General features: G+C 36.3%; 1 protein-coding gene across 1 annotated transcript in view; it reads right to left on the reverse strand.

Annotated features, from left to right (window-relative positions):
• Positions 1-1,592: 1,592 nt before the first annotated feature.
• The window catches only part of LOC144449069 (paxillin-like), a 37,479-nt gene continuing 26,132 nt past the window's right edge, over positions 1,593-12,939 (reverse strand). Inside the window, exons 3-9 of the mRNA XM_078139486.1 lie at positions 10,975-11,449; positions 9,337-9,469; positions 8,210-8,363; positions 7,525-7,770; positions 5,069-5,242; positions 4,499-4,729; positions 1,593-4,224 (exon numbers count right to left, since the gene is read on the reverse strand). Of these exons, the coding sequence (XP_077995612.1) occupies positions 3,958-4,224; positions 4,499-4,729; positions 5,069-5,242; positions 7,525-7,770; positions 8,210-8,363; positions 9,337-9,469; positions 10,975-11,449 (1,680 nt within the window). The 3' untranslated portion in view covers positions 1,593-3,957. The remainder of the gene's footprint in view (positions 4,225-4,498; positions 4,730-5,068; positions 5,243-7,524; positions 7,771-8,209; positions 8,364-9,336; positions 9,470-10,974; positions 11,450-12,939) is intronic.

The following is a 12,939-nucleotide window of genomic DNA, read 5'->3' on the forward strand; positions in this document are numbered from 1 at the left end:
GAAGTGTCACACGCATGCAAACAAAAGTGAATTTTACAGATTTATTGACATAATTACTGTGCATTTGTTGTCAACATCTCGTTAAAATTACATGTAAATTATAGTCAATGGCATTAGTCAAGGTAAAAGCTACATTAAATTCTTACTTTGTTTTGGCAACATACAGAACTACGAAGGTCTCAGTACTCTCAAAAATTAACCTGCCTACTACTTGCTTGATATAATATAATAGCCAGTATATTCTGCACATATACCCATCTTTCCTACTGCAGAATGGTGTATCCCCACTCAAGAAATAGGAATACATCATACAGCAGACAGTGAACAGTAAATGGTGTCTCAACGCAAACATAAAGCTATTTTGTATCTGCGAATTGTCAAAGTTGAACACATAAGCTCGTAATAATTTCTATGAATTCATTTTCATTTGCAATGTATACAAGTATACAAAGAGTGTAGTTGTAACAACTTTTTTTATCAGAGTATGTATGTATGTATGTATATATGTATGAATCATACATACATACATAAATACATACATACTCTGGTATGTACGTGCATATGTCGTACGTACGTACATATGTATGTATGTATGTTCTGTCTGTCTGTCTGTCTGTCTGTATGTGTGTTTCTTGTTCTTGTATAAGTTGTAAGTGTTGAGGCAAATTTGAACAGATCTTAAAATACCTGCAAAGTTTCTGTAAGAATTTTTAACATACCGGTAGACCCTACATATCTTTCAAATTCAAACTGTAATTTCCAAGACTTCAAGTTATCGGTGAAAATATTACAAATCTTGTTGTCCTCTGCTGATTAGAAACCCTTCCTTTCCTTTCTTTACCTTTAACTTTATATTCTGTTGCAAATATGTCAAAAAATATTACACAACAAAACTGTAATGGCATGCGTCATGCTTCTGAAGCTATTTTCATGTTTGAAAATTGCTGTCAATTTATGTCCTTTCTAAAACTCCTGGGATAAAACTGAAGGACCTTGTGTGTCAACCTACTCTGGCTGAATAAAAAGTGTGTACTAGTAAGAAATTAGTGTACTTTGTAAATTTTCAAACAAACATCGTTAGTTTATAGACAGAGATATTTGTAGTTGTTTGCACTCCTGTTATAAAAGGGGAACACCACTCCAGGAAATAAAGGTCTTTTCGTAAACTTTGGATTCTGGAGTCATTTAGTGAGTTCACATCAAGAAACTTTCACTCGACTACCAAGAAACACCAAATTAAAACTCTTTTTCGCCTCTAATGTTCATTTAGTGGCCAGCATTGCATCATGGGTCTTTGGCATACATGAATATGTATTATATGAACATTGAATAGTCATGAATCCTAAGTGCTTATTTCCTTCAGATAAAGTCATAATTGTACATTTCAATTTGGCAATCCTGATCGATCAAAATTTTTATGCTGTGAAATCATGACATGACTCGCCATGACTTGCCAGAACCCAGAGATTATGAAAGTACCTGAAGTGGTTGTCCCCTTTAACCATTAGCTGAACATGGAATGAGTAATTACAGGAGTGGGGAGAACAATGAATTTTTCTGTCTACATTAATTACACAACATGTTATCCACTATACTTTAATACTGGCTTTTATTAGCAATGTAACGCTGCCAAATACACAGTCTGTATTACAAAATACTGAACAAAAAAAATTCCACAATCTGCGAATATCCATAATTACTGATAGTGTCTACTAACAGTACGAGCTGCTTACTCACACTTTTGTAAAGTTCAACGTACTAACTGGTGTACGGTTTTCATTCTTACACGTTGCTGCACAAAGTCCTTCTCTCATTCCCGATTTCTTTTCTTTGAATTGAGTTCTATTTTTTCAGAGGGCTTGTCAAACCTACCACTGACCCATTATAAAAGTGCAATCAAAATGTAAAGAAAATTCCTAATAATTTCATTCTTCGTTCTCTCATTGAAAGCTAAAATCAGCCTTGAAGCTAATAATAACATGCGTACTACACTCCTTGTAAGTGAGAGTTAGTTGCTTTAAAATTCACTTCACTTCTTTCTTTTTTTTGGGGGGGGGGGGATTTTGGTTCGAGTATATCAAACATTTCTCCTAGAATCTTCATCTTAAATCCAGATTTGTATCAGACAAAGACATATTTGCTAACGGGTTTCCTAATTATCATATCTTTATAGCTATACAAAGTGCATTTTTATCAAAAATAAAAAAGAGTTGTTGACTGCGATAGATGCCAAATGCCTTAACTAATATTTGACAAGGCACGCTAATATCCCACTGAAGTTACAAACTATATTACATTGAATACTTGCATGAAGTGCAGCAGTTGTCCAATTCACACACACGTCTCGGGGTCCCATACTACCAACACCTAGCCAGTAACTAAGGACACTTTGGGGTCCCATGCTACCAACACGTAGCCAGTTAACTATAAAGGACACTTTGGGGTCCCATGCTATGAACACCTAGACTGTATTTAAGGACACTTTGGGGTCCCATGTCACGAAAACCTAGATTGTAACTAAAGATGCTAGAATAATACTTTCAAATTGTGCATGGGCAGAAATTGACATGATTTACAAAAGACTTTTATCCTAAAGTGAACTCTGGTATCTTGCAATGAGCTAAATTCATTGTCACATCCTCTTTGTCAATGAACAAAAAACACTTCACTCGGCCATGTGGATCGGACAACTGCTGAACTTTAACTTTGCATGTTATCAAAAGAGTAAATTTTGAAAACTAAATTGTCTCATGCATGTTTCTTAAAGCATTGATCAGTTCTCCTGATCATGATATTCCGTCTCAGGGTCTGATTGTCCTAAAACTAACTTCAAAGTTTGAAATTTCCATTACAACAAAAACAAAATGTCCATTTCCAAAGATGTTTATTGCAGCATTCTTAAGTAACATACACCGATAAAGTGTTCATCTTGTCACTTTTTCATGTTCGACAACCTGTCGTACATTTAAAGACTAAACTATTTATGTATATAACTTCAAGCCACTAACAGCATATCATACCCTTTTATGAAAAATAGTGGCACTTTTTTCTCTCAAAAAATCTGGAAGTTATATCAAATGGAATTATGACTCCCAAGTTTTCAAAAATCTATGTAAAGTACTTAAAGCAGGTTGCGACTTGTAAAAATTCAACTAACTTTCGAGAGTTACATATTTCACTCAAAAAATGAACTTTTTTTTTTGTTTGTTTTTTAGCAAAACTATTCTAAATAAAATACCTTACAATGAGGACACTATTAAATGTACATGCATTTCAAATTGCTATCCCTACATGTACTTGAGTATTAAGCTGTAGTTTTTTTCTTGGAAGACTTTGATTTCAAATTGTCATCTTCCTCAAATTACAATCGAATTATTTCTACAGGTCATTAGTCGTAAATTATTACCCAGACACAATGGTGTTATGTTGATGGTTCACCATGATTGATTTTTTTTCTCTCAAAAATTTTTTTTTTCTTTTTTTTTTTTGTACTTTTCAAGAGTTGAATATGTAACCTTAGCATATGAAAAATTTGCCCAATTTATATAAGCTAGTCACATCAATTCTTCAAATGGAATTCTCAAATGATATCATACAAAAGACAGCATTTTGTTTGTAATGTTATGTAAAAACTAAACTTATAATATGCTGTTAAATAATTTCACATAACCCCCACCCTTCACAACTTTTATTTTTCCCCAATTATTTTTTTTTTCAAAGTCATGGTTGAGGCTCTGCCCAATCTGGCCAAATACCAGCTGAATGTTACAGATTCAGAAAAAGAAACTTAACATGATAAAGTGTAAAGCCCTGTATCTGCTAGTCTTACTTTCAAACTTAACTTCATGATCAACATTGATTTTACCTGCCACCCCTATTCCTACATAAAGTGGATTACGTCTTTTGTATAACACAATAGGGTTGAACCAAAATGCTGAGAAATAGGTGGCGACAAGGTTAACCAAAGAGTTTCACAAAACAAGGGTGACAGTAGGGTTTATCATTCTGTTCTTTAAATGTGCCTTTGTTTAGCTGCTTCAGGCAGAATGCGCATACAAAGTGCTCAGGATGGAATTTCTTATGCATAGCAGTGATGCAGCGGCCAGTTATCGGCTTGTTGCAGCCACAGCAGAGAGATCCACGGATAGCATGGTAGTGAATCTCGCAGTAGGGACGACCCTCGTGATCAAAGAAACTGCCACCATTGAATGGAGTACGACATTCCTGTGAAGAGAAAGTAAAAATACATTTCAATCAATTATGATGTATCACAAAATGATAAAGTGACCACCCATTTCATTCTCAAATTCATTGCACAGCAGTTGATTTATTGATATTAAATTACAAACTTTGGAATACCAAGCAATACACTCCTCAGCATTACAACAAAACAGAAAAGGAAAGTGAAAGTGTCAGAATCAAGTCACTCCATCTGCAAGCAGGAGTAACACAAACCAAAGTACTCTTCTGAAGAATGAACAGTCAAACCTATACTTACGGTGCACACAAAGCAATCCGGATGCCACTGGACATTGAGGGCAGATATGTAATTCTCCACGATAGCATGGTTACATCCGGCACATTTGGGTGCAAACATATCAAAGTAGTCTTCCCTACAGAAGGCTTTCCCGTCCTTCTCATGGAATCCCTCGTCAGCGAAATGGCGGCCACATTGAGCGCAAAAGAAATGTTCTGGATGCCAGGTCTTGTCCAATGCAGTCACGCATTTCTGAAAATAATAACAAGATTATATATTAGTTATGCGTCATGAAGCAGTAACTGGAACTATTTTGTGTCGTTACTTAGACTTGTTTATATTATTACAGTTGTGTATTTTTTTGAACAATTTGTTATCACCTGGTGATCCTACATTAAATGAAATGAAATTAATTAAATTTACAATTCCCAGATGCGATTTTAAATGGTACGAACAAGCTATTTGAAATGTTTACACATGGACATCAATCCAGTTTACACAGTATCACTTATGACTAGTAGAATGAAAATGACTTTATATCCTAACGTGGTGTTTCCCTTTAAAAGATTACCAAAATAAACCGAGACTTACTTCTAGAATTGGACCATGACAATAGGCACATCTTGGAGAGAATAAGTTATGGTAATCTTTATCGCAAAACGGTTGACCGTCTCTCTCAAAGAAATTCTGAGTACCCAGTTCCACCTGACAATGAGCACAAGTAAAGTGTTCTGGATGCCAAGTTTTACCCAGAGCTGTCACAAGCTGTAAATAATAGCAAAAATAAAATTTTTAGTAATATTTAGCATTCCTGATGCCAACGATGGAAATATCTACCGTTATGCTATACACAAATCAAATTGTACATGTTCAAACACAAAATGTAGAATTTATGCCATCCTATGTCAGAACAACCTGCATCTACACCATTGGTCTCAAAATATGACTGTTGTTATTCTCCCCATACTATGTAAAGTTCAGCTTGCACAAGCATATCATTCTCCAATATTTTTCTTCTTTCAGTTGGAAAATACTCATGACCTGTAGGTTTTCTCACTTCTTGTGTTTGACTTGTAGTGACAAGGCCCCTTAGGTTAATCATAGTGGGGAATAATATCTAATAACTAATATTCAGTTGCAAACAATATGAAAAGTTACAGCTAGTAGGTGTTTTAGACATTGTGTAAATATTTGGAATGTCGTCCCTAGACATCCTAAATAAGAACTAGGCTCTTATGTTAGATGTTAACATGATGTCATCGGCTCCCACAGAGGGTCATGTGATTGCTACATAACGGCCTTGTCCCATTTAACTGAGTTAAACAAAAGACAGAGGGGTGGTGATCGGAAGATTTCTCTCACAAGCCAATCAGTGTTTGAGCATAAAAGTACTTGGTCTATATATCATGAAAATCTTAGCAACAACACCACTTTGTTTCTGTCCTCGACTTGTATTGGGAAAATCTCTTGCAACTGTAAAACTGACTTATCAAGAATAACAGTTAGGATATTTGCACATTACACACAAAGTCCCCTGAGGATGGCTAAATTCTGCTAGAAGTATTTTACACACTGCTTGATTTATGTCAAATGTCCAAAAAAAGGTCACGCTTTGGTATCAATCACTGGCACAGAACAAACATGGCCGACAAGCAGACAGCCATTCAAATTAATCCTTTTGTTTCTATGTGATACTCCCCTCAAAACTGAACCAACAATAAAAAGACACAAATTTTATAACCGTACCTAACTTCATACTATTACTAACACATATTGCATTGTGTCAGTATATGTAGTATATCCTGAAAAAAGGTTTTGTGTCAGATCTGCATGAGTTGTGTACTCTCACAAAGCTATTTGACATGACCTCTGACCTGATCTTATTTTCACACATACGCAAATTCCTTACTGGGGTGTGCTATATCCTCGCATTACATATTACAGCCAAACATTTGACAACAGTTTCACTGTACTATTTAACCATACAAAATAACTGTCCATATATCTGCAAGCTTCCCACAGCAACTTCAAATTGCTCTCATTACATAGCAAATCCAACTAGGTGTCAGAAATGTCTCAGTTCGTAATTTTACATGACTTTTTTTGTGTGTTTTTTTACGAATTTAGTTTGATTGCATGATATTACCCTCTACATAAACACAACCCATAACATGGTTTTGGCAGCTGAACCAAATTTTCAAATTATTTTTCAAACACTGCATTTTAAATTTCACTTGTGGATCAACTTTACAAAATTACAACCAAAATTTCACACGAATCTAAAGTAGATAATATCGAGTTTTAGACCACCATTTTTCCTATTAAAAAACACAGGTAGAGCTATTTCATATTCTTGCTAAGGTACGCATGAAATCACTGCTATAGTTAACAAATTAAGTTATGTTGTTAGGACATGCACTGCTAAAGTGTACTGACTACGTTCACACAAATATCAAATTTCACAGACAAATTGCAAAATATGAAAATAATTTTCATGTAAATACATTTTTCTCCCCTTTCATACCTAAATTCCATAGTTCCTTTATATATTGCTTTCCAATGCACAAGTTTAAATATTTTTTTTTTTTTTTGTAAATTCAGGTTTTAGCAATTGACACTAAAACTTAGATGGAATACATGTGTGTGGTCTACATGCCACCCTCTCTGTATAACATCCAGTCAATATTTCTGATTTATATTACTATTTTTTCTGACTGATGACACTCTTTGAATAAGGAAAGCTAATAAGAATGTTTCGTGCGAATAGTACACGTTTTGTATCAGATTAAGAATAATGCTGAAGTAACCTGTAATGGCCAGAATGTAGAATGGTGTACAAAGCTAGGGAGTTATGGTTAGTGTCATGAATGACATAGGAATACAGTTAGACCCCCTAACACAAGCATGATTTATATCACCACTGACAAAATGCCACAGCTCTATAAATTTTCACTGCTAGCTGGTCTGGTATGTTAGTGAATTAGTTGGTACATTTTTATGTTCATTAATTTTGCTATAATTTTCCAATCATAAAAAAAAATCCATACCTGTCCAACGATAGGTTTATTACAAGCAGCACAGTGTCCTTTGGGTACAGTTTGAACACCATGGCGATGCATATCGGTCTGTAAGTGACCCAACATAGAATCCAGCTGACTACCCCGTGGGGCAGCAGGTGCAGGGGTACTAGTTGCCACGGAAGCTGCGGGTGCTGCCTGGGGTCTTGGCTGTTTTTGTGGTTGGGAGTATGGGACATCTGATGTTACAGGCTGTTGTCCACCCTGGGATGTCATCTATAGTGAAATCAGAATGAAACAGGTAAGATCAATTTTGGTTTCCACACAACAACGGAAACTATATGCAGAATCCTGATCCTGCTAAAAGTAGTAAGAAGGATAAAGTTTACCAGGGTTCCCAGGGTTCCCCAACCTTAGCAAGCACACCTTTGTTCCGGTGTAAGTTAGTCTTTGATAACAATTAATAACTGGACATATGAAAATTCTATCCAAGTGCAACTATAGTGCTTATTTTTTTACACTAAATTATACGAAAAAATGTGAAATAGAATTCTCCATTAAACTAGTGCAAAGACTTGCCACACCCAAGTCTGACCCGAACAACAGACATCGTGTTGTTTACCAGATATCCTCTCAAACATCAATTTGTGAGTATAAATAGCATTATCAAGACAACGATTGTTTCAAAATGACTTGATATCTGGGCAGTTCTTACCTTAAAATCAGATAATGATGCCATCAAATCATCAAGTTCTTTGGTGGCTGTCGAGGCTGATCTGGGCGTTGGTGACTGCATCTGAGCATGTACTGTTGTAGCATGCTGAGGTTGAGACACAGTATGCTGTTGCGGGCTAGACATACTATACTGGCTGCAAAGCAAGGCACACAAAGAAATCAAGTCTGGTAAATACGACTGGCCAACCTATGACTGTAGCTGAAAAAAGTTGACTGCCCTAAAATTCATGGGAGATCGGGCCTAGTTTCAATTGTTGTAACATAAGACCAGAGAGATTGATACATGCATACAGCAGGGTTACATGTGTACGGTCATAGCACATCAAAATCACAATATATATACAGCTATTAATACCCAGTTGTGTATTCAAACACCAAATAAGTGTGTCTGCCTCAAGCAAAAAGTGTCCATAACTTAGTACTGTTTACACAGTGCTTTCCCGCCAAAACTACCATTACATCAACAAAATATCTTATTTTTCTGTAACTGTTTGCATTCAGCGCCTAGGATTTTCCCGCCAACATTACTAGTGACAAAATATTTTGATTTTTCTGTCATTTTTCACAAAGCTAAAGATGATTCTGGTCTAGAATCAAGAGTAAAATCAATGTTATTGTTGGTCAAAATTTTGTTTAAAAAGTTATCATTTGAAATTTTTTTATGAAAATGAAGCCTCACGCTTATGTCTAGTAGTAAACAAAACACATGATGAATAACACTATACTAACACTATAACATGATTTTTAGTATAAAATTGCCAGATTCCTCTCCAACCTCCAAAACCTAACAATACTCCTAACATACCCTATCCTAACTCACTAAGCCCAACTCAACCCTAAGCAAATCCTCAACCCTCAAAGAGCACCAGGTACTCAAATTACCTTTTGCCAGATTCCTTACAGTAAACCTTCTCAAACTACCCCAAACCCTAATCCCTCCATACCAAACCCCAACCCACCAACACCAATTCAACCCCTAAAAATCACTCAGTTTTGATATTTACCTTAATTGGACCAAGATCCACTACTTCAATTTCCCCAACCCAACCCATCAACCCTAACTCCACCCCACCCTACAACCAAAGATCACCAAGTACTAATTCTCACCTTGGGCCATGATCAACTACTTCTCTACCAGCAGGACCATTACTACCTTCTGGTTTCTTAGGTTTTGGAGCAACAGCTGGTGGCATTTTCTTTGTTGTAACAGTTGTTGTAGTAGTATAGGTCACTTGACCAGCTGAAAACAAAAACCCAAAATTTCAATAAATGATTTATTTGCCTGCAATACATGGAAAGAACACTTGTAATTTCCAAAATCCAATGTGTGCCACCCTGACACAACGGAGCATATTAATTAAAGTAATTTGTAACCCTTTATCTCATAGGTGACTGCTGTATTTTTGTTGATAAACTATATTATACCAATGTCCCCTGCTTCCAGAACGGGTTCATTCTTAATCATAATCATGCTAAACAATAGGAAAATCTTAAATGTGTTTTACCAGATATCTGCGCCCCCCCCCCCTCCCTCCCCATCCCTTTCAAGGGGTTATCAACCTTGGCAATGATCCTGAACAGCTTAGAAGATCAAACAAATTAGAGTATGGTTTGTTGATACACAACCAAGTTACTTTTTTTTATGTCTAAATGTTTCGGCAATGTCACTGTTGTCAAACTGACGATGATTACTGTTCACCACTAGATGGCGGTGTGATGAACAAATTGTCCTAGACATGACTGAGCAAAAACATCTCAGTCTCCCCTCGTTCCTGGAATGATATCCTTTATTATTCTAAGTATTTGAAGTTCCAACCTTATGAACCTGTTTGCTGAGATCAAATGAATGTTTTAATAATATCAACGGAATAGCTGACATGGTATTTCCATATGTTAAATCCTTTTGCTCTATATCTCAAATTACAATGGATGCCTGCATATCCCTAGATACTCTGTCCATAGTACATATGAGATGTTATTGAACCCTTAGAGTACAGTGTACATGTACATGTATAGTGCATTGCTGATTATATGACCCCCTAGGTCAACAAATTTTCTCTCAAACTCAGTGACACGATCCTAGTCCATAAAATACTCAACTCAAACTTGGAATAACAATAATTTAATGTGTTAATTCCAATGTTCTTTACTAATTACAAAATCTAATCTTCAATTCTATGGGAAAAGGCAGGAAAATAGGAGAAAAGGATAATAATGAAATTAGTCAATTTTCCCATTCCAAGATGCATTGTTTATATGTGATAACTTTGTGGTCTGCACTGCCTTTTTCTTTTTACAGTAGTCGAATAGCAACCTTTTTTTTGGGAGGGGGGGGGGGTTTGTTTTTGACTTTGCCTTTATTGTATTTCAGACAACATTTTTGTCATGAAAGATGGAAAAACATGTTGACCTCTTTAATTGTGAGTAATCTTTAGAAAATTTTTAACACAATCAGAGACAGAGAAGGACTTTACTAATAATTCCAGGGTACAGTCAGGTGTCTTCTATCCCCCAAAGTAGCCGGTGAACCCCCCCCCCCCCCTACAGAATACGTAGAGAGGCACACAGTCCATCGTGCAACATGTCCAGTATTGCGAGGTTCCAACACCCTAGTAATATTATGATAGTATATAGATTGCATTACATGGATAGAGCTAGTGGGGACTATCGCTATACATTTTTACATGAAAATACACTTCCTGGATGTATTAATTCTGTGATCTATCGATTAAAAGTTGTTCCTACCTGGTGGTGTAGGGCTAGGAGGTACCTGGGCTGCAAACTGAGCGGCCTGTAAATCCTCTAGCAGACTGTCTAATTCGGATAGATTACTATTCAATGTACTCGTCATACTTGGAGCTGCTTGGTAGTTTGCTTGTGGTGGTGTTGCTTGGTAGTTCGTTTGTGGTGGTGGTGGTGGTGTTGCTTGGTAGTTCGTTTGTGGTGGTGGTGGTGGTGTTGCTTGGTAGTTTGTTTGTGGTGGTGTTGCTTGGTAGTTTGTTTGGGGTGGTGCTGGTGGTTTCTGAGGTGTACTGTAATTTGATGCTGGTTGCTGCGGAATGCCGCCTCGATTCTCAAAACTGTAGTTTGTGTGAACGGTTGGTGAATGACTTGGTTGTGGTGCTGGTGAGGTAGGGTATGTGGCTTCGTAGATTGGACCTTGTTGTTGTTGTTGTTGATATTGGTAACTAGGCTGCTGTTGCTGTGGTGATCTGTATGCCTGTAATACAATCAACAGACACACATCATAAATAATGCTAAAGCAGTGCGTGCCATCCAAAAATGACAAAGCATTTTAGTTTTGAGTTAAAAATGATAAAATCTTAGTTTTCTAGTGAGTCACCACATAGTAATGCACAGAGAAAGAGAAAACCACATTTTCATATTGATTCTGTGTCAGTGGCACAACAAATTGGCTAAGTTACATGTAGAAGGTACATTTTGTACACTACTAGTCAGACACACCAAGAGGTAGGAGATTGCCAAATTTTAATTCGTCAAATTGGCTTAGGGCGAGATCAACAATTCAATGTACATGTTACTTTGTAGAATAACAAACTAAATTTTTTTTGAGTTGGGGGTGGGGGTGCTAACTTTTGAGTCATTTTAGTTCTCATCCAACAAAATTGATTTTACTTTTAATGGAATCTGTTATGTACCCCTAAATATGAATATTTCTAACAAATGTTGTGAAGTCAAGAAATGGAAGAATTTTTGCTATATAGTAAATGCACAGCACTAAAAAGTAAACTACATGTTGGGAACTAGGGCTTTGTATTCATAGTACTACATACTACTACATTCTGATTTGAAATTGAGTGTGCTCTCTGAAACAACTATCAATGTTGGCCAATTAAGGAGGGTAGGGGGAGGGGGGGGGGGGGGCCTGCGGCTTAACTAACAGAATTTAGTTTTTTATCCTACATTGAATTTGAACTATTGATCTCACCCTTGATGTTCACTGACTCATGATTTATGGAAGTTCTCACACGAATACAAGAACTGAAAATTCTACACTTGCTAATGTGAAATCAATTGTGACTCACACATTAGATAAATAACGGAGAACAAGTTTAACTGTAACTCTTACTCATAAATTATAGATTTTAGTACCTTGCCTAATAAGGCATTTCAGATAACACTGTTGAGATATGGTTGACACGTCATAAATTTTCAAAATAATACTGACTTACTTTCTGTGAAACTTAGCGCCATTAGAAAATGGTTATTTTTTCATATACAAACAAAAAAGTCCAATCTCTTCGGACTGACACACACATTATGTGTCAGTCTCTGTGGACTGACACACATAATGCCATCTATCAAACAAGTCAGACACTGCACAGTTATCACTCAGTAGATATGTACCACATTCTCCAGTTCAACTTTCTACCACAGAGGTTAAACGTGCATATCTTAAATCATATTTCAAGACTCCAAAGTGTTGATAAATCACAGACCATTTGGTACCTGTGTGCTCTAGATAACCCTTGACCCTTGACCCTTGAGCTTTAAACTTCCGACACATGTGTAGGCTGTTAAGTGAACCAAGACACCTGTTCAACATTTACTTTGACAAGCAGAAGCTCCATTTTTACACACTTCAATTTTTTTTTTTACATTTTCAACAAAGTACTCATTAACAATTCAAGACTAGTCTCAGGTCATGTGACCTAACAAATACAGAATTCTGCTTTCATAAAAAATGTT

This window comes from Glandiceps talaboti, chromosome 18, assembly GCF_964340395.1.
Source record: "Glandiceps talaboti chromosome 18, keGlaTala1.1, whole genome shotgun sequence".
Classification (NCBI taxonomy): domain Eukaryota; kingdom Metazoa; phylum Hemichordata; class Enteropneusta; family Spengelidae; genus Glandiceps; species Glandiceps talaboti.